This window comes from Macaca mulatta, chromosome 2 (genome assembly GCF_049350105.2).
Source record: "Macaca mulatta isolate MMU2019108-1 chromosome 2, T2T-MMU8v2.0, whole genome shotgun sequence".
Lineage (NCBI taxonomy): Eukaryota > Metazoa > Chordata > Mammalia > Primates > Cercopithecidae > Macaca > Macaca mulatta.
Window position 1 is genome coordinate 114,076,288 of NC_133407.1, and position 25,226 is coordinate 114,101,513.

General features: G+C 54.5%; 3 protein-coding genes and 1 long non-coding RNA gene across 28 annotated transcripts in view; 2 read left to right on the top strand and 2 right to left on the bottom strand.

Annotated features, from left to right (window-relative positions):
- Positions 1-7,578, bottom strand: part of RASSF1 (Ras association domain family member 1) — a 274,834-nt gene extending 267,256 nt beyond the window's left edge. Inside the window, exon 1 of the mRNA XM_077992890.1 lies at positions 7,575-7,578. The gene's annotated coding sequence lies outside the window, so the exon portion shown is untranslated. The remainder of the gene's footprint in view (positions 1-7,574) is intronic.
- Positions 1,041-4,760, top strand: LOC144339208 (uncharacterized). The gene is made up of 2 exons (XR_013413973.1): positions 1,041-2,803; positions 3,126-4,760. It is a non-coding gene; the product is annotated as an uncharacterized LOC144339208 (long non-coding RNA).
- Positions 7,579-7,660: 82 nt separating the features above from the next.
- The window catches only part of MAPKAPK3 (MAPK activated protein kinase 3), a 45,953-nt gene continuing 28,387 nt past the window's right edge, over positions 7,661-25,226 (top strand). Inside the window, exons 1-6 of one of the 23 annotated variants that reach the window (XM_077990344.1) lie at positions 7,661-7,780; positions 10,083-10,232; positions 16,003-16,097; positions 16,940-17,168; positions 19,730-20,037; positions 20,668-20,938. In XM_077990344.1, coding sequence (XP_077846470.1) covers positions 20,720-20,938 — 219 coding nt within the window. In that variant the 5' untranslated portion in view covers positions 7,661-7,780; positions 10,083-10,232; positions 16,003-16,097; ... (1 more) ...; positions 19,730-20,037; positions 20,668-20,719. 23 annotated transcript variants of the gene reach the window in all.
- CISH (cytokine inducible SH2 containing protein) lies at positions 9,897-14,970 on the bottom strand. Of its 3 annotated transcripts, XM_077990361.1 has the most exons (4): positions 14,827-14,970; positions 13,784-13,941; positions 11,779-11,999; positions 9,897-11,548 (listed from the first exon to the last, which is right to left on the bottom strand). In XM_077990361.1, exons 2-4 carry the CDS (start codon positions 13,849-13,851, stop codon positions 11,013-11,015), a joined length of 825 nt encoding a protein of 274 aa, XP_077846487.1. In that variant the 5' UTR covers positions 13,852-13,941; positions 14,827-14,970; the 3' UTR covers positions 9,897-11,012. The 3 variants fall into 3 exon arrangements, with proteins under 3 accessions (XP_077846487.1, XP_014986266.1, NP_001245004.1); XM_015130780.3 differs by lacking the exon at positions 14,827-14,970 and having other exon boundaries at positions 13,784-13,989; NM_001258075.1 differs by lacking the exon at positions 13,784-13,941 and having other exon boundaries at positions 10,006-11,548; positions 14,827-14,872.

Sequence of the window (25,226 nt, forward strand, 5' to 3'; positions counted from 1 at the left end):
ATTATTTAAAAAATAACTTTTTAGGCTGGGTGTGTAACGCCTGTAATCTCAGCACTTTGGGAGGCTGAAGTGGGTGGATCGCTTGAGCTCAGGAGTTCAAGACCAGCCTGAGCAATGTGGCGAAACCCTGTCTCTATACAAAAATTAGCCAGGTGTGGTGGCGGGTGCCTGTAGTCTCAGCTACTCAGGGAGGCCGAGGTGGGAGGACCCCTTGAGCCCAGGAGTTTGAGGTGTCAGTGAGCTATGATCACACTACTGTGCTCCAGCCTGGGTGACAGAGCAAGACCACTCCCTCAAAAAATAATTACAATTAAGGCCAGGCGTAATGGCTTATGTCTGAAGTCCCAAAGCTTTGGGAGGCCGAGGCGGGAGAATCCCTTGAGCCCAGGAGTTTGAGAGTAGCCTGGGAAACATGGCAAAACTCCATCTGTACAAAAAATACAAAAAAATTAGCAGGATGTGGTGGCACACACCTGTAGTACCAGCTACTTGGGAGGCTAAGGTGGGTGGATCACTTAAGCCTAGGAGGTCAAGGCTGCAGTGAGCCAAGATTGCACCACTGCACTCCAGCCTGGGCAAAAGAGTGAGACCCTGTCTCAAAAAATAATGATAATAATTAAATTAATTTTAAAATAAAAATAACTTTTTGGACTATAACATATTTTGAAATTTTGCTATATCTCATTTAACATATTTTTATGTTATTTGAATGTAATATTTTATTTCATTATTTTATTTATTTATTTATTTATTTGAGATGGAGTTTCACTCTTGTCACCCAGGCTGGAGTGCAGTGGTGCAATCTCGGCTCACTGCAGCCTCTGCCTCCTGGGTTCAAGAAATTCTCCTGCCTCAGCCTCCCAAGTAGCTGGGATTACAGGTGTGCACCACTACGCCTGGCTAATTTTTGTATTTTTAGTAGAGATGAGGTTTTACCATGTTGGCCAGGCTCGTCTTGAACTCCTGACCTCAGGTGATCCACCCACCTTGGACTCCCAAAGTGCTGGATTACAGGTGTGAGCCACTACATCTGGCCAATATTTTATTTTAGTCTTTTTAAAAATTATTATTTTTTTTTTTGTAGACAGAGTCTTGCTCTGTTGCCTAGTCTGAAGTGCAGTAGTATAGTCATAGCTCACTATAAACTTGAACTGCTGGCCTCAAGCAATCCTGTCACTTTGGTTTCTCAAAGCGCTGGGATTACATGTGTGAGCCACCATGTCCAGCCTTATTCTAATCTTTTGAATCATTACCATGAAAAGAACAGTAATAGTGTAGAAGTCTTGACTGTAACAACATAATCAGTCGTTTTACTAGAATAAAGATGAGGAGAATCAATGTTACAGAATAAATACAGAATGTCTTAGGCATTAGGCAAGTCTTCATTCTCTCACTTAAACCTCAGGTCACTGAACACCTGGACATGAGTGATAATTATTAAGTTCCATCATTTTGGATATCTGCTGACTTTCAGACATAAAAACCATATATTTACAGATGTTTTTACTGCTATGAAAGCTTATTTGTTCAGTAGGAAGATAGAACACATTTTATTAGCAGCTTGATTTATGGTTGTTTAATATTTAGACTCTGGTATATGGGCCTCCATTTGTCCTTTTGCCTGGAGCACTGCAAACATCAAGGCCTGTGCTCCAGTGTGCTCACAGGTACTTCTCGCTGCAAGAGAGACCAGAGAAAGAGCTGTCCTGGGGTTCATGTCTCCATGGGCTCATGGTGAAGCGGGAGCTGGAGGGGTGAGGTGGGATCCAGGGGAAGACTCCAAGGAGAAACAAAAATCACCAAGTCTACACATTTCCTTCTTACAAAGATTCCATAAGGAATATCACTTGATAACATTGTCCCCAAAACAGAGGTGGAGGCCCGGTGCAGTAGCTCACATCTGTAATCCTAGTGCTTTGAGAGGCTGAGGCAGGAGAATTGCTTGAACCTAGGAATTCAGACCAGCCTGGGCAACACGGTGAAACTAGATCTGTACAAAAAATTAGTGGTGTGTGGTGGCACACACCTGTAGTCCCAGCTACTTGGGAGACTGAGGTAGGAGGATTGGTTGAGCTCAGGTAGTAGAGGCTGCAGTGAGCCAAGATTGTGCCACTGGACTCCAGCCTGGGCAAGAGGGTGAGACCCTGTCTCAAAACCAAACCAAACAAAACAAAACACCAAAAACAGAGTGAGAAACTGAGGCTCAGAGTGGGTTCATGACTTGCTCAAGTCACGACGCAGGATACCTAGTTCTAGAACCACGTGCAGCAGGGCACCGGAGTCCTCTGCAAACCCATAGCTCTTTTCACTCAGGTCAGATGGTCCCCAGGTCAATTTCATCCACAGCAGGTTCTTTCCAGCCACAGCCAGCCTGACCTGGGTGCAGGCACCAAGGCCTCTAAGTGACAGAGAATGCAGCATTCCCGCCCACTGCCAGCTGCCCCAGGTAGCCTTTGAGAACTGGCCACTGCAAAGTACAAGCACAGCAATGACCTGTGTCCTTGGGTTGCCCCACTGCCCTCCTACAGGGGTGGGAGGACCTCTCTGCCATAGCCCCACCTCACAGCTGCCACCCACCCACTGGGTCCTAGCCCTTCTTAACCCCAGCATCGTCCCTGCCTTCTCTGTGACATTGGGGTGGGTGGGTAACAAGCTTGGCGCTGTGCTCAGTGAGGGCCAAAGAGTGACCTGAGGGTGGGAGGGGAGAGGCAAGTTCTTGCTGACACCCCTGTCCAGCCTTGGCCAGGGGAGGTTCTCCATTCTGAAGGTAAATGGGTCACAAGTGGTTAAAAGGTTGTCCTAGGCCGGGCGCGGTGGCTCAAGCCTGTAATCCCAGCACTTTGGGAGGCCGAGACGGGCGGATCACGAGGCCAGGAGATCGAGAGACGATCCTGGCTAACACGGTGAAACCCCGTCTCTACTAAAAAATACAAAAAAACTAGCCGGGCGAGGTGGCGGCGCCTGTAGTCCCAGCTACTCGGGAGGCTGAGGCAGGAGAACGGCGTAAACCCGGGAGGCGGAGCTTGCAGTGAGCTGAGATCTGGCCACTGCACTCCAGCCTGGGTGACAGAGCAAGACTCCGTCTCAAAAAAAAAAAAAAAAAAAAAAAAAAAAGGTTGTCCTAGTGCCTCCCAGCTATGCGACCCTAACGTGCTCATTCAGCACCCTCAGCCAGACTTCCAGTCCGCTGCTCTGACAATGCTGCCCTTGGGATCCTGTGATGGGAACACTCATGGCCATTCCCTTGAAATGTGGCCAGACTTCAACTCAGTCCCAGACAGGTGTCAGTGCCCACCCACTGCAGCCTCTCCTCCGCATTCTCCAGGCCATTCTCCAACAGGCTGGATGCATATCCTGGGTGGCTTGATGCTGACGCTGGGGCCTAGCTGTGGGACGGGGAACTGTGGGTGAGACAAGGTTGGCCTCTAGTGACTAGAGCCAGAGGCTGCCTGCCCACCAGCAAAGAGGGCTCAGTGAGCAGGGCCTGGCACTGCTGACCCCACCTTGCTTTCCTTCCTACTCTCCCTTGGAACTTCACACCCCCGGCTGCCCACTGGCCTAGGCAGGACACTCCTGTCTAACCTCCTGCTTTCACTGTGGACCTACACCCACATGCTACCTCCACAGGTACACATGCCCTTTTTTTCTCTGCTAACACCTGTTTCTCGTCGTCCACTCTGCCAGGCTGGACACTGGGCACTTCAGAGGTCATGCCAGATCCAGCACAGACATGGAGGAGTCTAAGGAGGCACCTGCAGTCAGGGAGGGCTTCCTGGAGGCAGAAACTCAAGCTAAGGGCTCAGCACCCTCTCCCCCCACTTACCCCAGGTCATTGGCTGTCCTCTGAGCCTCACTCCCTGGAAGGGCCAGCAGGTTCCAGGAAGTGTCCCCTCGCCCTGCAGTGCTGGTTCCAAGAACTGCAGCTCTTGGCAGCATTTGCTTAGGATCCTTTCCTAGAACTCAAGGCTTGCTCTGCCCAGACTGCTGGGGTCTCAGAGGGCAGCCAGTGGGGGTAGTGGGGGAAGGGGGTGCCCTGGGACATGTCTCTGCAGGGAGAACATCCCATGGACCAGACACTGGGAGGTGGACCTAGGCTGTCAGCCAGGAGTGGTTGGCCACACTAGGGTGGGAGACAGGAGGTCGGTGAAATGCGGGTGCTTTGACTCCAGTCAACCATGGGGTGTGGGCCCATGAGTTCTCCCTGCACAAAAAGGAGGCTCACTCCCTAGGTCCAGAACTTCCACCAGCTTGCCACATGTCACCCTCCACGCCCCCATCTCTCCTCCCCCCGCTAGCCTGGTACCAGGGTCCCATACAGAATCAGCACAGGTCTTACCCTCAGAATAGGCTCTCATCAGATAACCTCCAGAGGACAGGCCAGGGTGCAGGACAGGCAGGTTCTGAGCAGGGAAGGGGGATGGGATCGTCAGTCTTGGGGCCCTTGGAAGGCCATGACAATTGTGTTATTAATCCTGTTATGGTTTTACCTTGCCTGGTTAGAACTGCGTAAATCACCCCACCTCACACCCCCCAGCAAGTTGGGTCAGGTGAATGGGGGACAGACCCTGATAAGTGGTCAAGGACAGGCCCCAACTTCCCTCAAGGTCACTGGGCCTTCCCCTGGGGTGTGTCCTCCACCCGCCACCTCTGAGCTGGCACCAGGCCTGCCCAGCTGCCTGGGACCTGCCAGATCACGTTGAGCAACCAGTTCCTGAGAAGCGTTGAAGGCAGTGTGGTTTAAAATTAACTCCCCCGCTTCCCCTCCCGCCTGCGGCCTCCTCTGAGTTCTTGGAAGAGGCGCTCTGCTCTTCCTGGGAAGAGGCCTCCAGCCGCAGCTGCTGCAATTCTGGCGAAAACACCTCACCCAGGCTGGGGGTGGGGGGTGCCCACGCCAGGCCTTCTCTGCCCTCCGCAAGGCCCAGGGGTCCTCTGGAAGCTAGCTTCCACCCCGGTTACTCACTGAGACTCAGAAGAGAAAGGGGGTGATTGTCAAGGTGCTGGGAGGGGCTGCTCCTGCCCCCAAAGTCCACAGCTCCCAACCAGGCGCCTCTGGGCAGGAGAGAGAGTGAACTGATCCCACAACTGCAAACCCAGGACCCTGGCCTACTCTGAGCCATATATGTCCCGGCAAGATGCAGCAACTTGCCTAGGGCCACCCAGCTTTGGCTGCCCTTATAAGCTCAGCCTGCCCACTAGGTGCCAGGCTGATGGTGCTGATCTGGCAAGGATGCCCGGGAGCATGCCCCCGCAGGCACTCACACACCAGGGTTAACAGTGATCTCTGCCAGGGGTCTCTCCTTGTCTCTCACCCACACCCCTCGAACTGCCCTTGGAACACCTCTCCTTCTGGTTAAGCCTCATTTTCTCATGCCTCGTGGGCTCCGTGTCTCTGGGGCTTTGGGGGAAATGTTTCCTGAGAACCTACTCTCCTAGTAGCTCCTCCTCCCACAGCCATCCACTTGAAGGAGCTGAGAAAAACAAAGGCATGTTGGCCAAGTGGAAAGGTCAGCACACGCACGCACGCGCGTGTGCGCACATACACACACACATACATGTGATGTCGCTGACATGAGGCTGGTAGGGGTGGGAGCAGTGAAGTGCTTCCTGGGAGGAGGCTGAGGGTTGGGAGGTACTTTGAAGAACAGAGCTTTGGCCCAGTCTGGACTATGAGTGCAACCCCCACCTCAGGTGGAGGAGCCCAGCTCCAGTGACAGGAAGGGCTCCATCTGGCTCATGGGTGCTGGGTGTGGGGAGTCCCTGGAGCAGAACTCTGCCCTGAGGAGCATTTGCCGGATACCACCCTCCCACCAAGCATGCCATCAGGGCATCATCGGTGCCAGCACAAGCATCTCACTAGTAGGGTCTGTGTGGGTGAGACAGTCCTGGAGGGCTGCCTGGAGGAGTCATGGCAGTCCTAGGTTGTAGCCCTCAGAGGCCCTGCCTGCTTTACTGAGGCCCGGGTCATGGAAGCAACTGTCTTTCCACTGAGCAGGAAGCTTTGACCACATCACAAACGCTCCCCTGCCCTGGGCCTGCTGTGTCTCCTCCTGCTCAGAGCATCAGTTTCCATTCACTCTCCATTCTCCAGCATCGAGGCCCAGCCACTCTCCAACCACTCTGAGGTCTGCATTCTGACCAAAATTAAACCTCCAGGGACCTCCTCTAGCTTGAGTCTCAGATGTGGGAACTCCAGCCTGCTGCCCCAGAGTGACTCTTGGAGTGACCCCTTGGGTGTTCCACGTGAGCCAGGGAGGGGTAGGGAGGACGCATCCACCATGAGAGGCTGTTGAATTTCCGGCAAAGCTCAAGCCTACTTTATATTAAAACTGGTCTAGCAGGTTGGTGTCAAAGGCTGCCCAGGCTTGCACAGGGCCTACTTCTCCTGGAGGAAGAGGGCCTTTATGAGAGCCCAGGAAGTCTGGGATGTCCTGTGCACAGACCCTGAGTCTTCCTGCCTTCATAGTCAGGCCTCTAGGCCTTTAGGCCCCCGGCCCCTCACCTTCCACTTCACTGTGGGCAACCGTGCAGGATGGAAGGGTCCCCATCTGAGAGTGAGGTGGGCCTAGTCATGGCCCCCAGCCCCACTCAGATGTGTGTTCAGACTTGGCCAGGAGAGATTTGCTCAGTCAGTAGATTAAAAGTCCAGCCTAGGTGTAGGTGCAGGGACCTAGTGAGATGTATACACTGGTACCAATGATACCCCAGTGGCGTGGCTTGAAGGGGGCTGGTATCCAGCAAATACTCCTTGGGGGCAACAAGAAATACCTGGATGGCTTAGTAGCATCTCTGTCCCAAGGTCATTCCAGAGGGAGGCTTGTGAATCCAGGGAGGGACACCACACAGAATCAATCTCCAAACCCATTTCCCACCTGGAGACAGAATCCTCTAGGGCCCAGCCCCTAGACCAACTCTTCTAGAAAGCCCTCCTGAATCTCCCCACCCTTCTGCATGCCTTCTGAACCTGTGGGTGCCTAGGCTTTAGCAAGCCAGCCCCTTGGAGGCAGAATAGAGCAGTGGTTACATAAACAAGGTCTGGAATCAGGATGTGAACTCTGGCTCTGCCTCTCACCATCCCTCTCTGAGCCTTCCCTCTCCAGCTGTAGATGAGGACAGCCTCTGCTAGTGGAGCAGGAACCCCATCCAGAGTCACAGAATTGCTGCCCTCACCTCTTCCTGCCCCTGCTCCCACACTCTACCCTCCAGATCCTTCTTTCTGGCCTCCTGCCTCCAGGCCCTCATGAGTACAGATACCTCCCTTAGAAATGAGGTTCAGATCACAGCACTCCCCTGCTAGGCTCTGAAGAGGTGCTTCGCCATCCTCAAATAAAATCCACCTGCTTCCTTTGCCCTTCTTGCCCCTTCTGGGCAGCCATTCTGGGCTCTAGGTTTCTGCCTCAGGGCCACTGCACTTGTAGTTCCTTTCACCTGGGACATCTCTTTTGCACGTTGTCTGCATGACCAGCTCCTGCTCTTTGCTTGGGTCTCCAGGCTCAGTGCCACCCAAAGTTGCAGAGCTATCCCCAATGCCCTCCCAGCTGTAGGGTGTCCCTGTACCCAAAGTTACTCTCCCCGCACCCCCCTGCTTTTCTGTCTTTACACTCTCAAAGCTTGTCCTGTGCACCCATTTGTTCACTAGTTCACTCTCTGTCTCTCCCACTAGCCCATGAGCCCCATGAGGGTGGGGACCGTGTCTGTCTTGTTCCCTGCTGTCCCCAGGACCTAGATGGAGTCTGGCCCAGTTGGTGCCTTTGGAGCATGTGTGCTGGTGGAGGACTTAACGGTAAAGTGTGACCTTCGTTACTGTTTGTATGTTGTTCAGGGTCCTTGCACCCACCAGAAAGCTCATCCCTTTGTTCCTGGCTAGTGTCAACATGTGTGCCCCTTTTCCTAGGCCAGGACCACCCAGTGGTGATCATGTTGGCCAGCGGATCTTCAGTATCTGTTAGGCTGAATCTCTGATTGGGGTCTGGGCAGGCATCATTCGCTACCCTGGTAGGGAAACAAGAAAAGATGGAACCTGGAGCATGTTGGGAGTCAGAAGTAGCTGGCAGCCCCTCCCCAGATAGGAGCTGGGCCCTGGCTTGAGCTGAGGCCAGGGTGAAGAGAACAGGACCTTGGTGGCCAGGCCAGTGGCCAAGAGCTCTCAGCAGGCAGGGAGACCAGGAGATAGAAAACAGCATCCAAGAGCAACTTGCCTGGAAGCCGTCATCCCTGTTCTCCCTATCTCATGTAGTAATCCAGAGGACAAAAGGTCAGTCAGGACCCCCCAGGGTTGGCTCTGCTCTGAGCCCCACTTGCTGAGTGGCCTTGGTCAGCCCCTTCCCCGCTGTGTGCCTCTGTTCCCTCATCTGTGGAGCGTGGGTAATATTTGGACTTGACTCCCACAGTTGTGGTGAGTGCTGTATGAGGTGCAAGCCCTCGGCCCATGCCCAGCACCTGGCAGGCACCTTGAGGCTTTTCTCTCTGTGGACAAAGCAGTTTTCTGTGCTTCCTCTCACCACAGCAGCTTTCTGTCCAGGCTGCAGCACCAGGTGAGGAAGAGCTTGACACTGGCCCCTCTGTGTCCACTACCCGTCCACTAGGTGACAAATCTGGGGTGAAGCAGACAGAGGGGTTACCTCAGGTATTCTGGAAGCAATGAAGCAGCTGAAATTCAGACTGAAGGAATGAGGAACTGCAAATACCCCTGGCTGGGTCATGGTGACCTGAAGGAAGTGTGCCATCTGGCCCTACAGACAGCCAAGTGCCCAGGCTGCCGCCAGCAACAGGGAAGGCACGTGGCTGGCCACCTGGGTCCGGGCGCCACATCCAGGAAAGACACCCTCCCTCCATCACCCACCTCTTGCCCACTCTCACCAAACGTCAGGCCTATTCTTTGCCATGACAGCCTCCATGTCCCCAGGGTCCTGTGTGAACTCCAAAGTTCTTGCTGTCTATCCTCGTCCTCACCCCTCCCTGTCATCAGCCTGTCACTCCTCACCCCTTCTTGCTCTCAACTTGCCAACAAGTGTCTCTTCTACTCTAAGACTTCTAATTGCTTGAGGGCTGAGACGACAGGAAGGTTAGGATTGTTTCCAGAATAAAGGTTAGAAAGCTTTAGAGAAGCTTTCCTGTGGGGCCCTCAAGCAAAGGTGCAGAAAACTTCAGGACATAGGGAGATTGCAACAGATAGTGTTCCAAAGTCAGACTGTCTGGTAAAGGAGGGTGTTTTCATTGTAATTGCTCTTCCACACACTTGTGGTGTGCTGAACCCTGAGAGAGAAGAAAGGATGCCCCAATTCCAACCAGTGTGGACCAGAATCCAGACACTCCCACCCCAGGCCAGACTCCGCCAGCTCACTGGCCCCTACCCCGATTCAGTTGCCCTGCCCCACTGCAGAGCAAGCCCTCCTCAGGTCTGTGTGTCAGGAACACGGGCCTCCCAGTCATGCCTCGGTGCCTTTGCACTCACTGTACCTTCTTCTGGGAGAACCAGCCCTAATCTGACTACTGGCTTCCTCATCTCAAGACACTGACCCCAGGAGGGGTCCACAGCTCTCTCCCCCTGGATGTTCTCCACTTGTGATTTGGAGTTGGCATTTCTTGTTTACACATCTCTCAGGGCTGGTGCCCCTCTGCCAACCTCCCCCCAGCCCCCGCCTGGTAGTGGCCAGGACAATCACCCTGCAGGCAGTCTAACTGGCCTTCGTCTCCTAGCTCCCATTTCCCAAGGGGACCCAGGGGAGACGACAGGAGAGGCTGCTCCCTGTCTCTTCCACTCCTCAGTGAGTCCCCAGCAGGGACTGCTCAGCCACATAGGGTTTCCGGGCCTCTCCACTAGCCCAGATATCAAATGAGGGCTAATGGTAACAAGATCAAAGGGGACACATTGTGTACACAACTCAAAAGTGGCCCCATTGAAGGCTCCATACATGAAAGGTATCATTTTATTATAGAGGTAATAAAATAAAGAGGTAATAAAGGTATAATATCATTACAGAAATATCAGTGGAAAAGAAAAGACCACCAAGCTGTTCTTTGTTATAATTATTATTTCATGAAGTCTTATCAGATGTGTATTTCTCTCCTTCTCTCACGTGCAGGCACCTTCCTGGGCAGGAAGCAGACCCAGCAGAACTGCAGCGGCGGCCCTCAAACCAGCACCCCCTCTTCCTGACAGCACAGGCATTTCCCCAGGGCCTGTGCCACAGTGAGACCAGCTCTATGCAGACACAGCTCTGTCCTGTGAGGGGGTGAGACACAGGCTCTGCTGGGGACTGAGGCTCTGGCTGCATTTTCTTATCTATTGTAGTTGTCCATCCTCCCCAAGTATGGCTGGGGGCAGAAAAGAGTGAACACATTCACAGACAGGTGGGTCAGTGCCAGGACATCCAGGATTGCCTTGGTTCCAGCAACATGTCTCAGGGAAGAACCAGAGAAGCCAGGGCAGAGTTAGGGTCTCTGGACTACCAGGGCTCAGGGCATAGAGGTGGGCTTGGTTCACCCCTGACACCAACCCCAAGGAGAATAAATAAATAAATAGTATATAATTGTGCAGTCCCCTAGCCTGGCTTACCCCTCAACAAGGGGTCACTAGTCATGGTTGACCTCAGTTCCTCTGCCTGTCATCCTCCCAGAAATGGAGGCTGGCTGCTGGTAGGAGTCCTACCCGACCCTGGGGATTGAAAAACCAGGTCTGAGAGTGCCCATACAGTTCAGGTGGCCAGGGCAGGCAAGCGAGTGGAGGTCTGGGCCCAGCCCACAGGTGAGACAAGGTCCTGCCTGTCTCTCCATCCTCTGACACATGGCTCAGTGTAATGAAGCCACATGGGGCCTGGGGGCATTTACCTCCAGGTTGTGTGACACCTCCCCTCTCCCATGCTTTGTTCTTGCTGGCTCTTCCTGGGCCAGCTGCCAGAGGTATGCAGGCACCAGGATGCCTGGAGGAGGGACAGTGGGAGCCCAAGTCCAGCTGGGGCTGATGTCCCCTCCAGGGTGTGACTGGGTGAGGCTGGGCAGGGTGCCCGGCCCAGTCAGAGCTGGAAGGGGTACTGTCGGAGGTAGTCGGCCATGCGCCGGGGCAGTGGCAGGCAGTCCACGTCGGTCACCAGACGGTTGATGACAAGGCGGCACAGGTGTTGCAGGCTGCGGGCACTGCTTCTGCGTACAAAGGGCTGCACCAATTTTAGGTGTACAGCAGTGGCTGGTGGAGGAGCAGGCAGTGCTGGATCATTAGGCGCATCTTCCTTAGGCATAGGCAGGGCCGGGGTGGGAGCAGGATCGGGGCTGTCGCTTCGGGTGTCAGCAGCGCAGGAGGCCACATAGTGCTGCACAAGGCTGACCACATCCGGAAAGGCCAGGATGCGTGGCCTGGACAAGCAGTTGGAGTCCAGACGGAAGCTGGAGTCAGCATACTCAATGCGCACATTGGTGGGGCCACGAGCAGTTTTCACTGACAGCGTGAACAGGTAGCTGGGGTGGGTGCTGTCACGTACTAGGAACGTGCCCTCTGGCATCTTCTGCAGGTGTTGCCGGGCCTCGCTGGCCGTAATGGAACCCCAATACCAGCCTAGGCAAGTGCAGAGGGGGACAAGGGACATAGTGGAAATTAGCTGGGGGTACCAATCCAGGGTAAATCAAGGCAGTGCCTCTCGCTTCACACTTCCCTGGAGAGGGCTGTGCCTCTCCCATCAGACTCTCCTGGGCAGGGCTATGCATCGCAAATCAGACTCAATGGCAGAACTCAGCTTCTTCCACCAGACCACCCAGGAAAAGGCCTGCCTCCCCCCTCAGACTCACCAGATTCCCGAAGGTAGGAGAAGGTCTTGGCTATGCACAGCAGATCCTCCTCGGGGTCCAACACCTTTGGCTCACTCTCTATCTGGGCTGGGGTCCCCTCTGCCACCTCCTCCAGGAAGGCCCCAGCAGGCAAGGGCTGCATGACTGTCTCGAGCAGTTCTAGGGACTGGGCCCACAGGGGCCGCTGCCCAGTCCGCTCCACAGCCAGCAAAGGACGAGGTCTAGAAAGCAGTGGATGAGCAGTGAGTGGAGGACCCATGCTTCTCCCATCTCCAGAGACCCCCCTATGCCCCAGACTAGTTGCATGACCTCTGGCTGGCCCATCTCACTATAAGCCTCAGCTTCCCTTCTACCCAGCCATGGGCTCAGTTAGTCCAGTATCTCATTCCCCACTTGTCATCACAAAAGCCCCCTTGTTTCCATGTGGGGATCCTCTTTTGAAAGATTCTTTTCCACTGCCCTGCATTTACTAAACAGTAATTAATCGATCTCTATTTTACATCAACCAAAAACACAGATCATTCCCTATAGGCATTTCTAATGTTCTTGCCACACTGATAGGATTCAGTGCAAAGTAGCTTCATGTTTGTGCCCTCCTGGCTGAGGTGGGCTGACTAAGTGGCCCACTGATGAACAGTCCTAGTCGAGCGATAGATCTACGATAGACAGGTAGATTTATCCTACAATAGATCTATGTGGGGTCCTCCAGAGAATTCCCAGGATTATGGTAGGCTGCCTGAGGTCACATGCTACCTCCCCATGGATAGGAGTGTCTCTCAGAGGGACCTAGGTCCACAATGGCCAGGACATAGAGACTGAAATAATCCCCTACCCATACAAGTCAGCCTATCCTGGCCTCTGCTTCTCCCAGTGGAGGGTCTGGGGTGGACAGTGGCCTCTAAAGGCACTGGCAAGTCTCACCTCCTGTCAGTATGAGCTTCCACCAAATAGCAGGGACCTAGCCCACACTCCAGATCCCACCCTGGCAAGCCAGCCATATCAGGCTCTATGATCTTGTACAAAGCTTGCTCTTCACTGGGCTTCAGTTTCTCTTTCCCAAAATAAAGGGTCCCACGAACCCATACACTGAGAGGGTCAGTAACACCATATTCTTGGATGGCTGGGGTTGAGGGAACTAAACTGACCAAATTCTGAGTAAGGGGATTTCTCCTAGGGGAAGCCCACCCAGCATGGTGATACTAGGGCTTCCTCCTTGGGAAAGCAGCAGGGACTGGCTCTACTTCCCCAAGAAGACTGCTGCTCCTCCCTCACTCCTTGCAAAATACATCTCCAAGCCTCAGTTCTGGGTCTAGTCCCTGGCTGGGCCTCAGGACACTGAGATAATGAAACCATGGCCTTTCCCTCAAGGACAACCAGACTGGCTGGGGAAGATGGCACTAAGTAATTATAATGCAAAGTCATAAAACTGCAGGTGTTGTGGGGGAGTCAGGGTCTGCTTGCTCCTGAGCTGAGTCTTCCAGGACAAAGGAAGGAGCTGGGGGAAGGTACCCCAGGCAGAGAGGACAGCATGGGCAAACAGCGCCAGTATTGCTTGTGAGGCAGGGAGGGGTAGGCAGGAGCCGGTAGCAGGAGCCAGACCTGACTCCTGTGTAGGTTATAGGTGACGCTCTAGGTTCTAATAAATCATGGCCCTATGATCACTCACAGTGAGAAAGGCCACACAACTCTGGCACACCACAGACTGCTAAAAACTGTTCCACACATACCCTGGCTGTACTGTGGGAGCTCGGAAATCCCTCTTGGAGAACTGGAGGCCAAATTTTGAGATGACCTGCCTGCTGGAGCCCAGAGCTACCTTCCCAGGGGCACGGTTGGTGGCTAGCCAGTCAGGCTGGAACCTCTGTGGGTGGCCATGTCCAGATAGCTTAGCCGGTCCTCAGACAGATTCCACCTGTGGGTGTGGGCACCTCTGGGGCTGACGTGGTAGCTGGGTGTATGAATAGCTGTGTTGATCACCACAAGCTCCTGGTGAGTGACTGTGTACCTGGGCAGGGGTGTGTCCATGGCTGTGTCATCATGGTGGGGACAGTGGCTGGTGTATTCTAGGTACATGTGTGTGCCTGCTTTGGAGCCCAGCAGTCTGTTAAAAACTTTGTTCCCCGACACCCAACACTGGCCCTGAGCTTATAAGGGGGTGCTTAGCTAGGGTAAAAAGTAAAAGAGCCTATGGGACCCCAGAATGCAGGGGGAGGCTCCTGGGGAGGAAGGTAGTGGTGGAGCAGGTGTTCAGGAGTCCCCGAATGCAGACAGGAGGAAGGAACTTGCTGGAGACAGCAAGGGAGAAGTAGTCTTCCCAGCACCTTCATGTCCTCTTCCCTGGCCTCACCTTCCACCCTCCCTCACTTGGCACCAGGCCAGTTGTGATAAGCACAGCCACCCAGTTCTCCCTGAGTGCAGAACACCCATTTATACCTTCTTCTTCTCTCCTTGGAGCTCCCTGAGCTCCTGTCAGATCACCATGGCCAGCATCAGACCCTTTGGTTGAAAGGGTTGCTCCCAAGAGTTGCTGACCATCAGGTGCCAGACTGAGGAAAGGCAAGGATCTCGGGCTGTCTTCCCAAAAAAGAAAAAAGAGCCTATTTGCTAGCCTGGGACAGGAGAGGGGACACCAGGACAGAGGGGGCCAGGGGCTGGTCCAAGGTTACTAGCAGGCAGGGCAGCCGGCAGGCTAGTGTAGAGTGCTCTGGGCCCAGAAGAAGATCTGGGATTGTTGGCCACATCTTGGTGGACGCCCTGCCGTTGGTGTCCATTTGCTCCAGTGAGAACCCAGGCTGAGCCCACCCCGTAAGTTCCTCCTGTAGCCAGCCAGCCCCCGGTTTCCCAATCCACAGTGGGAATTGAGGTGAGTGTGTGGGGGTGGGGAGTAGGAGTGTCACAGCCCCACACAGAGCCTCGCTCCCGAGGTCTGTCCGCGCTCAGTCACCTCTGGCCCGTCAAGCCCTCCCAATGCCCGGCAGCTAGCACATGGCCCCTGTTCTTCCGTGCGCCCCTCTTGGTGGCCAGGCGGGGGCAGAGAGCCGCGCTTACCCCTGAACGCAGAGGACCATGTCCCCGCGGCAGCGGCGACTCCGGAGTAGGGACTCGGCTGGACGGCGGCGGCGGGAAGGAACCAGTGGGCGCGGAGCGCGTGCAGGGTAGGCTCCCGGGGCGCGCGGGCGCAGGGCAGGGACTGAGAGGCAGTGGCGCGGACCGCCTGCGAGGGCAAGGTGGGGCGGGCCGGACGAGAGGGGCGGGGCGAGCTGCTGCCTAATCCTTTGTCTGCCGCGTCCCAGCCCTTCCCGGAAGCGGCGTCTTCCTAGAACCGCAGGCTGAGCGGTGGGGCCCGGGCGGGGTGCGCGGGCGCAGTCGCCGGGTCTGGGGCCCTGGGCAGTGAAAGGAAATACTTTGACAGATTTCCAAGAACTTTCCAGGAAAACGGGGCGGGGCCCTGCGAGCCGACCAATCGCGACGCTGAAGGTGGAGCCGAGCGGTCGGGGAGGGCCAATAGCAGCGCGTGGACCCGGGGCTGACGCTACCCAGCGGGGTAGGACGGAGAGATCAGTAGGGAAAGACCGGGTGGGGAAAGTTAAGGAGGGGCCCGGGCTCAGCAACCCGCGCCCAGATTGCCTTCTGGCATTCTGCGTCGTTGGGGAACGGCCCTCTTATCTCGCCGTGGAACTCCTGGCAGGGCGGGGGGCGGAGTCCCGGCCTCGTCCTCCCTGCTAGCGACTCCTCCAAGGAGGTCTGTCGGCGTGGGCAAACGCCCGGTGTTGGGACGGCCGCTCCTGGACCCTAGGACTCTGTGTGTCGGGTGTCGGATTGGGTGGCATGGGGTGAGGTCTGGAGCGGGACTTAGGGCAGGGTGGGGTGCAGAGGACGGTTCCAGAAATGAGTGGGTCCACTGGGGTCAAGCTGGCGGTCACCACAGCCAGAAAGATCCAGACAAGAACGTTTTCTTTGAGAGTTGAAGGAGAAAGCACATCCCAACTTTTCAAATTCTGGCCGGCCCGGCCAGTCAGGGGAGAAGAGACTACAGATTGAAGGAAGCAAGCAGAGACAGCCCCAGATGGCCCGGACTCTGCGTTGGTGCCCCCCCCCCCAAAAAAAAAATGCTGAGAGAGAGAGTCCTGCAGCTCAAAACATTGGGAGATAATCTGGGAGCAGGGTAGTAGAGGTTGGGGCAGGGTGGTGGGGCAGAGTAGTAACACTCGCTCTTATCTACAGGGAGTACTTGCTGCATTTGATCCTCTACAACTGGTGTTGCTCCCGTTATGCAGACGGAAGACAGCCCCAGGGAACAAACGCTAGGAAATGGCAGGGTAAGAGCTTGATCCCAGCTCTGAATCAGAAGCCCACACTCCTACCAGGACCCTCTCCACCTGTTTCAGTTCACTGGATTCACTGTGGAGCATCTATGTGGGGTCTGTGTGACTCTCCTCCAAATCCTTGGGCCAGAAGAACTGTGGGATTTGGAGAGGTCGCAGGTCCACTCCCTACCCCTCACCCCCTCCCAGTGTGTGCACCCAGGGTCCTCAGAAAGGAGGCTAGCTTTGAGATCCTGGGCAGGGATGACAGACCCCTGGCTGTGTTGAAGGGCCTGAACGATAGTGTCCAGGGAAGACAGAGCTCAGCTTGCTCTGCCCAGAATGGCAGAAGGCAAGAGACCTGAAAGCAAAACCCTATGAAACTGGGGGAAAAATGGTTTAAGTTTCAGACTTCAGGGCAGTAACTTCTCTGCAGATTTCCTAAAGGGAAGCCAGGCTTCATCAGTGCAACTCTGCCAGCCCCCTCCTGAGTTGGTCAGAAGCCAGTTTCTTGGAATGAGGGTAGAGGGGATGGATACCTTATAACCCACCTTGAGGGGTGGGATACCTGGATAGCCTGGTATGGGGCCCCTGTGTGGACCACTGACTTGGCAGTAGGAACTGTCCACTGTCTCATTACTATGAAGACAAAAGGACTTTGCAGCTGCCAGGCAACAGAGTTACAATTTTGAACTTGGGTCTCTTATGGGGCCAAATCCCAGGCTCTCTACCAAAACTATACTTCTTACCCCTCACCATGACTATTCAACTGAACACTTACTATGTGCCAAGCACTCTCAGCAATTTGCAGCCTCATGTCATTGTCACAACTACCACATATTGTCTCCTCTTTACAGGTGTGGAAACTGAGGCATGGAGAGGTTACAATATACCCTAGATCTCCCAACTGGCAAGTAATGGTTGAAGTCAGGAGCCTACACACTTCCTCCTACTTCCTCTGTGGGTGCTGGTGATCTGCCGACTCCTAGACATCCAGCTTTAAGGTCCTCAGTGAAGCTTCTCTGCCCCCAGGCCTGTCAATGTGAGAGCACCATGGGTGTCCCTTTGAAAGCATCTCCTACAGAGGTCAGTGATTATGCGGTCTATGTGTAAACCAAAGGGTCCCAAGGGTTTTGGCCTTCCAACTAGTTTTGTGCATGCGTGACTATGACAGCACTGCGCACCTCACCTGCATGCTGGGAATAGTGATGTGCCCTTGTTCTGCCCCAAGTGCCTGCCTCAGGCATTGTGGGTCCCTCTGGCCAACTTAGTAGTTAATTCTCCTGCCCTGGCTGCTCCCTAGAAGCCCTGGCTCTGATTGCTGGGCCCACACTGCCACCTAGTGGTGCCACCTCTCATGCCCTCACTAGCCAAATCTCCATGGATTCCTCCCTTCTAGGATACCCTCCCCTGCACTCCGGGGATTAACCTTACTGCAAGATTCCCCTGCCCCTCCCTACCCAGAACAATCACAAAATGAGTCACAAGAATACACAGCAGTGCCTTCCCCAAAGTCTCCCTCATTTGTCCTCTATCCTTTCATCATGTGCAGCCTCCCCTCTTCAGGAAGGACATAATGTGTGTGTGTGTGTGTGTGTGTGTGTGTGTGTGTGTGTAGGATTTAGCCACCTTCACTTTAAGCTATTCCAAGGTCTCTGTCCCCTTGGACACACAGCTATATGAAGGGCTATGTGGCAGAGTCTGCCACCATGAACCCACTCCTGACCAGGCCTAGCCATCCCACATGCCAAATCCTCCCATCATAGTGGAGGGGATGTGGCAGGTGGTTGCTGGAACATGAGCACTAAGGGAAAACCACATATTCTGACTTTCCTGGGCTAAGTGAGTAGTTGCAAGTCATCTCTCTGATGGACCCATGTGGGGAATGCGTGTGCCTATGAATGCGTGTGCCTATGGAAACTGGTTATAGGGACTGGGAGGGGAGAAGCAGCACCTTTGCTTACTTTTCATACTTCTGTATAATTTGAATTAATGACAATGAGCAAGTTTTACTTATGCAATTTAAAATTTTAATAAAAAGAGACAAGCTTAAAAATACAATTATAAAATTTTTAGAGCAATTATACTCTAACTCCATTTTAAAGAAACGAGACATCTTCACATAACATTCAGTGAGATGCCTTTGGCTGAGGCAAGGAGCCAGCCTCCACCCTCAGCTGCCTAGCCTTCTACTCATCCAGAATGACATCTTGCTCAGCCTCAGGTTCACCAGGCTCAAACTAGTTGCCTTTACAGAGCAGAGCCTTCTTCAGTGCCCCCAGCAGTAGAAGCTTCCAGATCATAGGGCTTTCTAAGAGGCTCTGAGATCTTGAATCAGATTCTTAGGTTGGGCTCAGGGACATCAGTCCTGGGTCCAGCTGGGCATAAATGCGTGTGTGTGTGCACATGTGCATGTGTATCTGTGTACATGTGTGTTATATGAATGTGTATTTACACATGTATATTATATGCATGTGTATGCACATGTGTAAAGGTGTGACTGCATGTGTACATGTGTGAGAGTATGTTTGTACATGTGGCTGTGCGAGGAGCCAGAAAGGACTAGGAGAGGAGGCCATGGTTTGAGGATAAGAGCCCAGCCCTGAGGTTGTGCTTTGGAGTTGGAATGGGGGCTCTGTCATGACAGCTGCTGACCTCAGACAGGTCACCTAACCTCTCTGGGCTTTTCTGTCCTGTGTGTCTGTAGCGTGGGGCAGAAGGGATAGTGTGACCTCCTCCAGTCTCTGTAAGGTCAGGGGGTTCCAGGGAGAGCACCTACCCAGCATCTGGTCTACAAGAAGTGTTCACTATGGCCAGCTGAGGCTATTGTCTGGAGCCTCCTGCTTCACTGAATACTGCTAGCCTGAAGGTCGCTTGAAAGAAATAGGGGCAGAGCCCCCAAACCCTTCTCCACTCAACATCTGCACACAGTGGGTACCCACGAATAAGTTGTAGCATCCTTTCAGTCACTCATTCACTCATTCATTCAGAGGACGAGCATCTTTCCAAGGGCTACTTCTCTGATGAGGCTGGACATGCAGCCCAGGGGTCCGTGAGTGTGTGTGTGTTAACCAGTGGGGCTGAGGGGAAGGCGCTCACTAGGCCTAAATTCCGACGCCAGGAGTAGGATGGCTGGGAGATGCCTCTGAGTGGGACCGAGGTCCTGGTACCTGCAGTCCTGCAGATGGCCTGTAGATGACAGCAGAGGCCCACGCAGAGCCCCTGCCCTGAGCCGCAACCTTCCCAGTCCCAAGTGAACCAGCTCGCTCAGGTCCCTCAGCTTCCGGATTGGGGGAGTGATGTGCTGTGCGCGAGTAGCTCAGATCTGTCCCAGGAGACAGCCACAGCCACCCTCCCTATGGCTCTAGACAAGTTGTTTTCTCCCCAGGGGCCCCAGTTTCCTCATCTGTGAAATGAGAGCTGTTTAACAGCCGGTGTTGGGAAAACTGGCTCAAAATACATAATGTGGTCTAAGATGGGCTTAACAGAGACTTAAATGTGCAAGGCAAAACTAGAAAGCTAATGGAGAATATCTGTCACTCGGATGGGGGGCAGAGACTTTGTAAACACGACGCCAAAAGCCCAAACCATAAAGTGAAAGGTTGGCGGATCTGACTAAATGGCAACTCGGGATTTCTGGTCCCCAGGACGCTGTATATACCAAAGGGAAGCAACGAGTCAAGCGGGAGCTGCACAAAAGGGGGCAGTCGCCAGTGCTGGAGACGCCCAGAGCCACCAGAGGCTAGAGTGGCGAATTCAACAACGACGAGATGCCACTTCCCTCGGCATGTTGGCAAAAATTAAAAAGTTGAGTACTCTGAGGGTTGGCCACCACTAGGCAAGTCGGAAGCCTAGCAAGCCATACTGGAGGGCCACTTGGCAGCGTGCAGAGCAAACACCTGACTCAAGGAGAGCTTTCAAGAGAAAGAAGACGTCCTGCGCTGTCACGTTCTAGGTCGCGAATAAAACCCGGGACCCGCACAGTAGCGGACTGCCAGTGCAGGAGCCTCCCTGGGTATCCCTGGAAACCGAGGAAGTTACCGCCCCCTCGGGAAGCCACGCCTCCTATTTTGTTCCGGCTCGGGGGCGGGACCCAGTCGAGGCCCGCCTGGCCCTTTAAGGCTGACCTAGCGGGGCCCCAAGTTGGGATGACGCGCAAGGAGCTGGGGGTGGAGGGCGGGGGAGGTCACGTGGGCGCCGGCAGCGCGACTCTCGGCCCTGGGCGCTCTGCGGCCGCCAGCTCCCGCGACCGCCGCCCCTGCCCTTCGCTGGTGCCTCAGCAAGGTGCGTTGCCGCCAGGTACGCCCTCGCCAGGTACGCCTTCCTGGGTCCCCTCTGCGGCCTCCTCCGGGGACCTCGCGGCCATTAGGCGCCCGGCCCCTTCCCTTCTTAACACGTGCCCAGGCGGCGCTCGCTTGTACCCGGCCGCGCGACCACCGCCCCCTGCGGCAAGTCTGTACTCTCTGGCCGTTCGTCCCTCACTCCCAGCTTGCCCCAGGCTAGCAGCCCAGCCCAGTTCAGAGGCTCCAAAGCTGGGGTGTGTTGGAAAAGTCTGGGCTGGACTCACTCTTCCCCTTTCCCCCAGGTGCCACTAGAAGCGCCAGGCTGGGGCCGCCTCTGAGCGCCCCGCGGGGGCCATGGATGGTGAAACAGCAGATGAGCAGGGGGGCCCTGTGCCCCCGTCAGTTGCACCCGGCGGACCCGGCTTGGGCGGTGCTCCGGGGGGGCGGCGGGAGCCCAAGAAGTACGCAGTGACCGACGACTACCAGTTGTCCAAGCAGGTGCTGGGCCTGGGTGTGAACGGCAAGGTGCTGGAGTGCTTCCATCGGCGCACTGGGCAGAAGTGTGCCCTGAAGGTCAGTGAGCCCTCACTGAGGCCTGGGCTATCCTGGAGGGTCCACAGCGGAAGCCTGTGGGTGAAGCTATGCCTAGCGCCCCTGCTAAGCTTCCTATGCTCAGCAACATGTTTCATCCTCATACTCTCCTGTAAGGTCAGGCTCGTGGTCCTCCCTACTTTACAGATGGGGAAACTGAGGTGTAGTCTAGCTAAGCTTTGGGTGTCCCAGTGAGCAAGGGGTGGAGTCAGTATGGCTAGAGCTGCTGTACCCGGAAGCAGGGAAGGGGTGACTCCTGACTCTGGGGTTCTGGCTGGACCCATGTGTTCAGGCCCAAAGGGGGTCTCTTGTTCAGCTTGGCTGCCCCTTCCATGTGAAGCTCCTTTGACTGGAATGGATCTGTTTCCCTTTGCTGGAAGCTGAGCCCTCACCAAGGCTTGGGTGGGGCTGCTTCTTCCCTGTGGCCCCTGCCTGTCTGGGCCGGAGTGGTGTGAGCCTCCCAGGGCTGGCCAGAAGACAAGGCTGATGCCCACTGCACCTGTGGAGCCTCAGGAGGCTGCTGATGGACTCCTGTCGAGTCACTGGTCCCCTGTTGAAAGGGACAGGCCCTGGTCCAACCCACCCCTGGTTCCTGGGCAGAGGGCGGGCCAGCCATCTAACTACTTCAGACTATAGGCTCCCTGGAGACCTGGCATGCTGATATAGGTGGCATGGTGGGGATCAGGGGGATGCGGGGGTTGGGTACCTAGTTCTAGCTTAAGGCATACATCTGGGCCTTGGGCCACACCCCATACCCAGAATTCCTTGAATCTGTCATCTCTGGGGTCTTTACTCATCTGTAGCTTGTGCCAATGGATAGGTAGAGCATGGCAGGGATAGTGCCTCCTGGAGGCTAGAAGTACAGCAAAGGCCCTTCTCAATTTTTTTTTTTTTTTTTTTGAGACAGAGTCTTGCTCTGTCGCCCAAGCTGGAGTGCAGTGGCGCAATCTTGGCTCACTGCAAGCTCCGCCTCCCGGGTTCACGCCATTCTCCTGCCTCAGCCTCCTCAGTAGCTGGGACTACAGGCACCCGCCACAGCGCCCGGCTAATTTTTTGTATTTTTAATAGAGACGGGGTTTCACCATGGTCTCAATCTCCTGACCTTGTGATCTGCCCGCCTCAGCCTCCCAAAGTGCTGGGATTACAGGCTGAGCCACCATGCCCGGCCAGCCCTTCTCATTTTACAAAAGATTTTTTTGTTGTTGTTGTTTTTGACTCCGTCTCCCTCTGGAGCTCCGTCTCCGGCTCTGTTGCCAGGCTAGAGTGCAGTGGCACGATCTTGGCTCACTGCAACCTCCACCTCCCAGGTTCAAGTGATTTTCCTGCCTCAGCCTCCCAAGTAGCTGGGACTGCAGGTGTGTGCCACCACGCCCAGCTAATTTTTTGTATTTTTAATAGAGACAGGGTTTCACCATATTGGCCAGAATGGTCTCGATCTCTTGACCTCGTGATCCGCCTGCCTCGGCCTCCCAAAGTGCTGGGATTATAGGCGTGAGCCACTGCACCTGGCCTTTACACAACTTTTAATTATGAGTCCAAGTGCAGAGTCCTCTAGATATGGCTAATAGGTATCCTGTGTTTGCCAGTTTCATGACCTTGTATGATATCCCAGACTCTTGAAGCCAGGTTTCTGCATCTATTCATGGGGAAAGATAAGGAGTTGTTGTGAAGATGAAATGAGATTATACGTTTAAAGCACTTGGTACAGGACCTGATACAGGTCTGGAGAGGTTACAGGACTTATTTAAAGCACAGGATCTTAAAGCATCTGAGCAGGGAGCTGGGCCCAGCTCTCTGTGTCTTTCCCAGGACCACTAGGGCCAACAGAGGAGGTTGTCTCCGAGACTGCCTTGGAGGGGATCATGCGGATGGTTCTAGGAGAGGATCAGGGTTGGGCTGGTGGGGCTGGGCCCCAGGTATAGCTTCTTTGCCCACTAACCCAGCAGTCGAATGGGGTGCGGGAGATTTTCAGAGTCTCAGGAATGGGATTCTCTGAGTCTTTTAGGGAAAAAGTGACTCTTCTGAGGGCAGACTGGGATTCTGAGGGCAGATGGGGATAAGGGGATGAGGAATGAGAGTTTTCATCCCCCTCTGGGCACCATTTAGCCCTTCCACCTGTGCTATGATTGAGGGCAGTCTGGGTGGTGAGGGATTGAGGCCAGAGACCCACTTCTTAATACCAAGGCTTTGGCCCTGTGGGCCAAGACTGAGCTCTGACCAGCCCCTGTGGTGTCCAGATGCTGTGGGTGAGTCAGGGATGGGGTGGGAGATGAGAATTTGTAGGCCCACACAGTGCCAGTTATAAGTAAGGCTGGACTTAACCCCTTCCCCATAGATGCTATGTCTGATGAGTGACTTGGGGTAACTTCTGACTGCAGGAACTTCCATAGCACCTCATCAGTGCTCCCCTTGTTCTGGACTGGGAATTGGGTCAGGCCTGGAGTGGGTTTCCCTCTGTACCCCTTTATGGGTGAGCATGGCTGGGGCTACTAGCGTGGGACCTTCAGGATCTGGCCCTAAATTGGCACTCAAAGGGGACATGGATTAGATGTGGCTCCCACTCCAGGACCTTCCTGTTCTTGGTATCCCTAGTGACCAAGCCTAGAAGTCACTACCCAGCTAAGTAGGCATTTACTATCTCCCAATATTGGGCTAAGCACAACCTCTGGTACAGTCATTTTACCTGTCTTGTGAGTGGTAGCTGTGGCCATGAGGAGGAAGGTGGCACTTCCCCACTTATAGCTTCTGCCCATTGCCCAGGAGGGCCAGGACCTGGGGACCTCAGTGCGTGGGCAGGCCTGGGCCCAGGGAGCTTAGCCAGCTCGTGATGGATCACAGTCCTTTCCTTACATCTGCCTAGCCCTCTCCCCCCAGTTGCCCCAGCTCAGCGTAGGCAACAGTTATGGGCTCTGTGTCTTTCTGCCTCCCTGGTGATGTGCCCCAGGTTACCAGGCTGGCCTGTCCTTGTTTTATAACCTGAACTTGTTCAGGCCATCTCTGCCCATTTGTCTCATGCTCATTCTCTTGACTCTGTTGCAGCAAGATGGCAGATAGTGCTTAACAGGAAGCCTGAAACTCAGCAAATACTCATGAAACAGGAAGAGCTGTGGCCACTGTCCCTATAACTGTTGCTATTCTGTGGAGGCCCTAGAGGAACAGGTCCCTCCCTCCCAGGGAGCTGGGCCTCTTCTGCTTTCCCTTAGCCCCTGACCACCTGCTAGGTTCATCTTGGCCTCAGTCATACTCAGTGGCTCCCTCCCAAGGCTACCTTCTGCTGCCAGTGCAGCCATTCTACTCCATTCTACTCTGAGCACTCATTGCTGTCCTCTTGGCAGGAACTGGAGGACTGCCTTTCTTGGAGAGGGTGTATGGGCCAGGCAGTCCTCCAGTGTCTGTTCCTCCTGACCTCTTGCTTGTGCCCTCTCCCAGGCTTAACTAGTTAATTAGTACCCTTCAGCTTTCCCTTTAACTGGGCACAGCCCTGCAGATTTATCACAAATCAGTTACCCCACCACATCCAAGACCCAGTCCCTCAAACTTTATCGTATATGTGAAAATTGGGACCCAAAGTGAGTCACATGGCTTGAAGTGGGGGGTGTAGCAGAGGCCATAATTTTCTCCCCTCCTGATTTCCTGCCCAGCCCTCTTGTGGTTTTTGGCCTCTTGGCAGGCAGAAGTGACCATGGCACTTAGTATCTCTAAATGAAAGCAATAGACTGGGTGCAGTGGCTCGTGCCTATAATCCCAGCACTTTGGGAGGCTGAGGCAGGAGAATTACTTGAGTCCAGGAGTTTAAGACCAGTCCTGGCAACATAGTAAGACCCCTATCTCTATACAAAATTAAAAAATTAGGGCTGGGTATGATGGCTTATGCCTGTAATCCCAGCACTTTGGGAGGCCAAGGTGGGAGGATCACTTGAAGTCCGGAGTTCGAGACCAGCCTGGCCAACCTGGCGAAACCGTGTCTCTACTAAAAATACAAAAATTAGCTGAACACAGTGACTAGCGCCTGTAATCCCAGCTGCTGGGGAGGCTGAGGCAGGAGAATCGCTTGAACCCGGGAGGCGTAGGTTGCCGTGAGCCGAGATCACGCCACTGCACTCCAGCCTGGGTGAGAGAGTGAGACTGTGTCTCAGGAAAAAAAAAAAAAAATTAGCCAGGTGTGGTGGCACACACCTGCAGTCCCAGCTACTCAAGAGGCTGAGGTGGGAAGATTGCTTGAGCCTAGGGGTTTGAGGCTGCAGTGAGCTGTGGTCATGCCACTGTACTC

Excerpts from the sequence above, each read along its gene's own strand:
- CISH (XM_077990361.1), bottom strand. The coding sequence starts at position 13,851 with ATGTACCTAGAATACACCAGCCACTGTCCCCACCATGATGACACAGCC. Across the intron at positions 12,000-13,783 it reads ATGGACACACCCCTGCCCAG|ACCTCGTCCTTTGCTGGCTG; the intron begins GTACACAGTCAC and ends ACTGCTTTCTAG. Across the intron at positions 11,549-11,778 it reads CTCCTACCTTCGGGAATCTG|GCTGGTATTGGGGTTCCATT; the intron begins GTGAGTCTGAGG and ends GCACTTGCCTAG.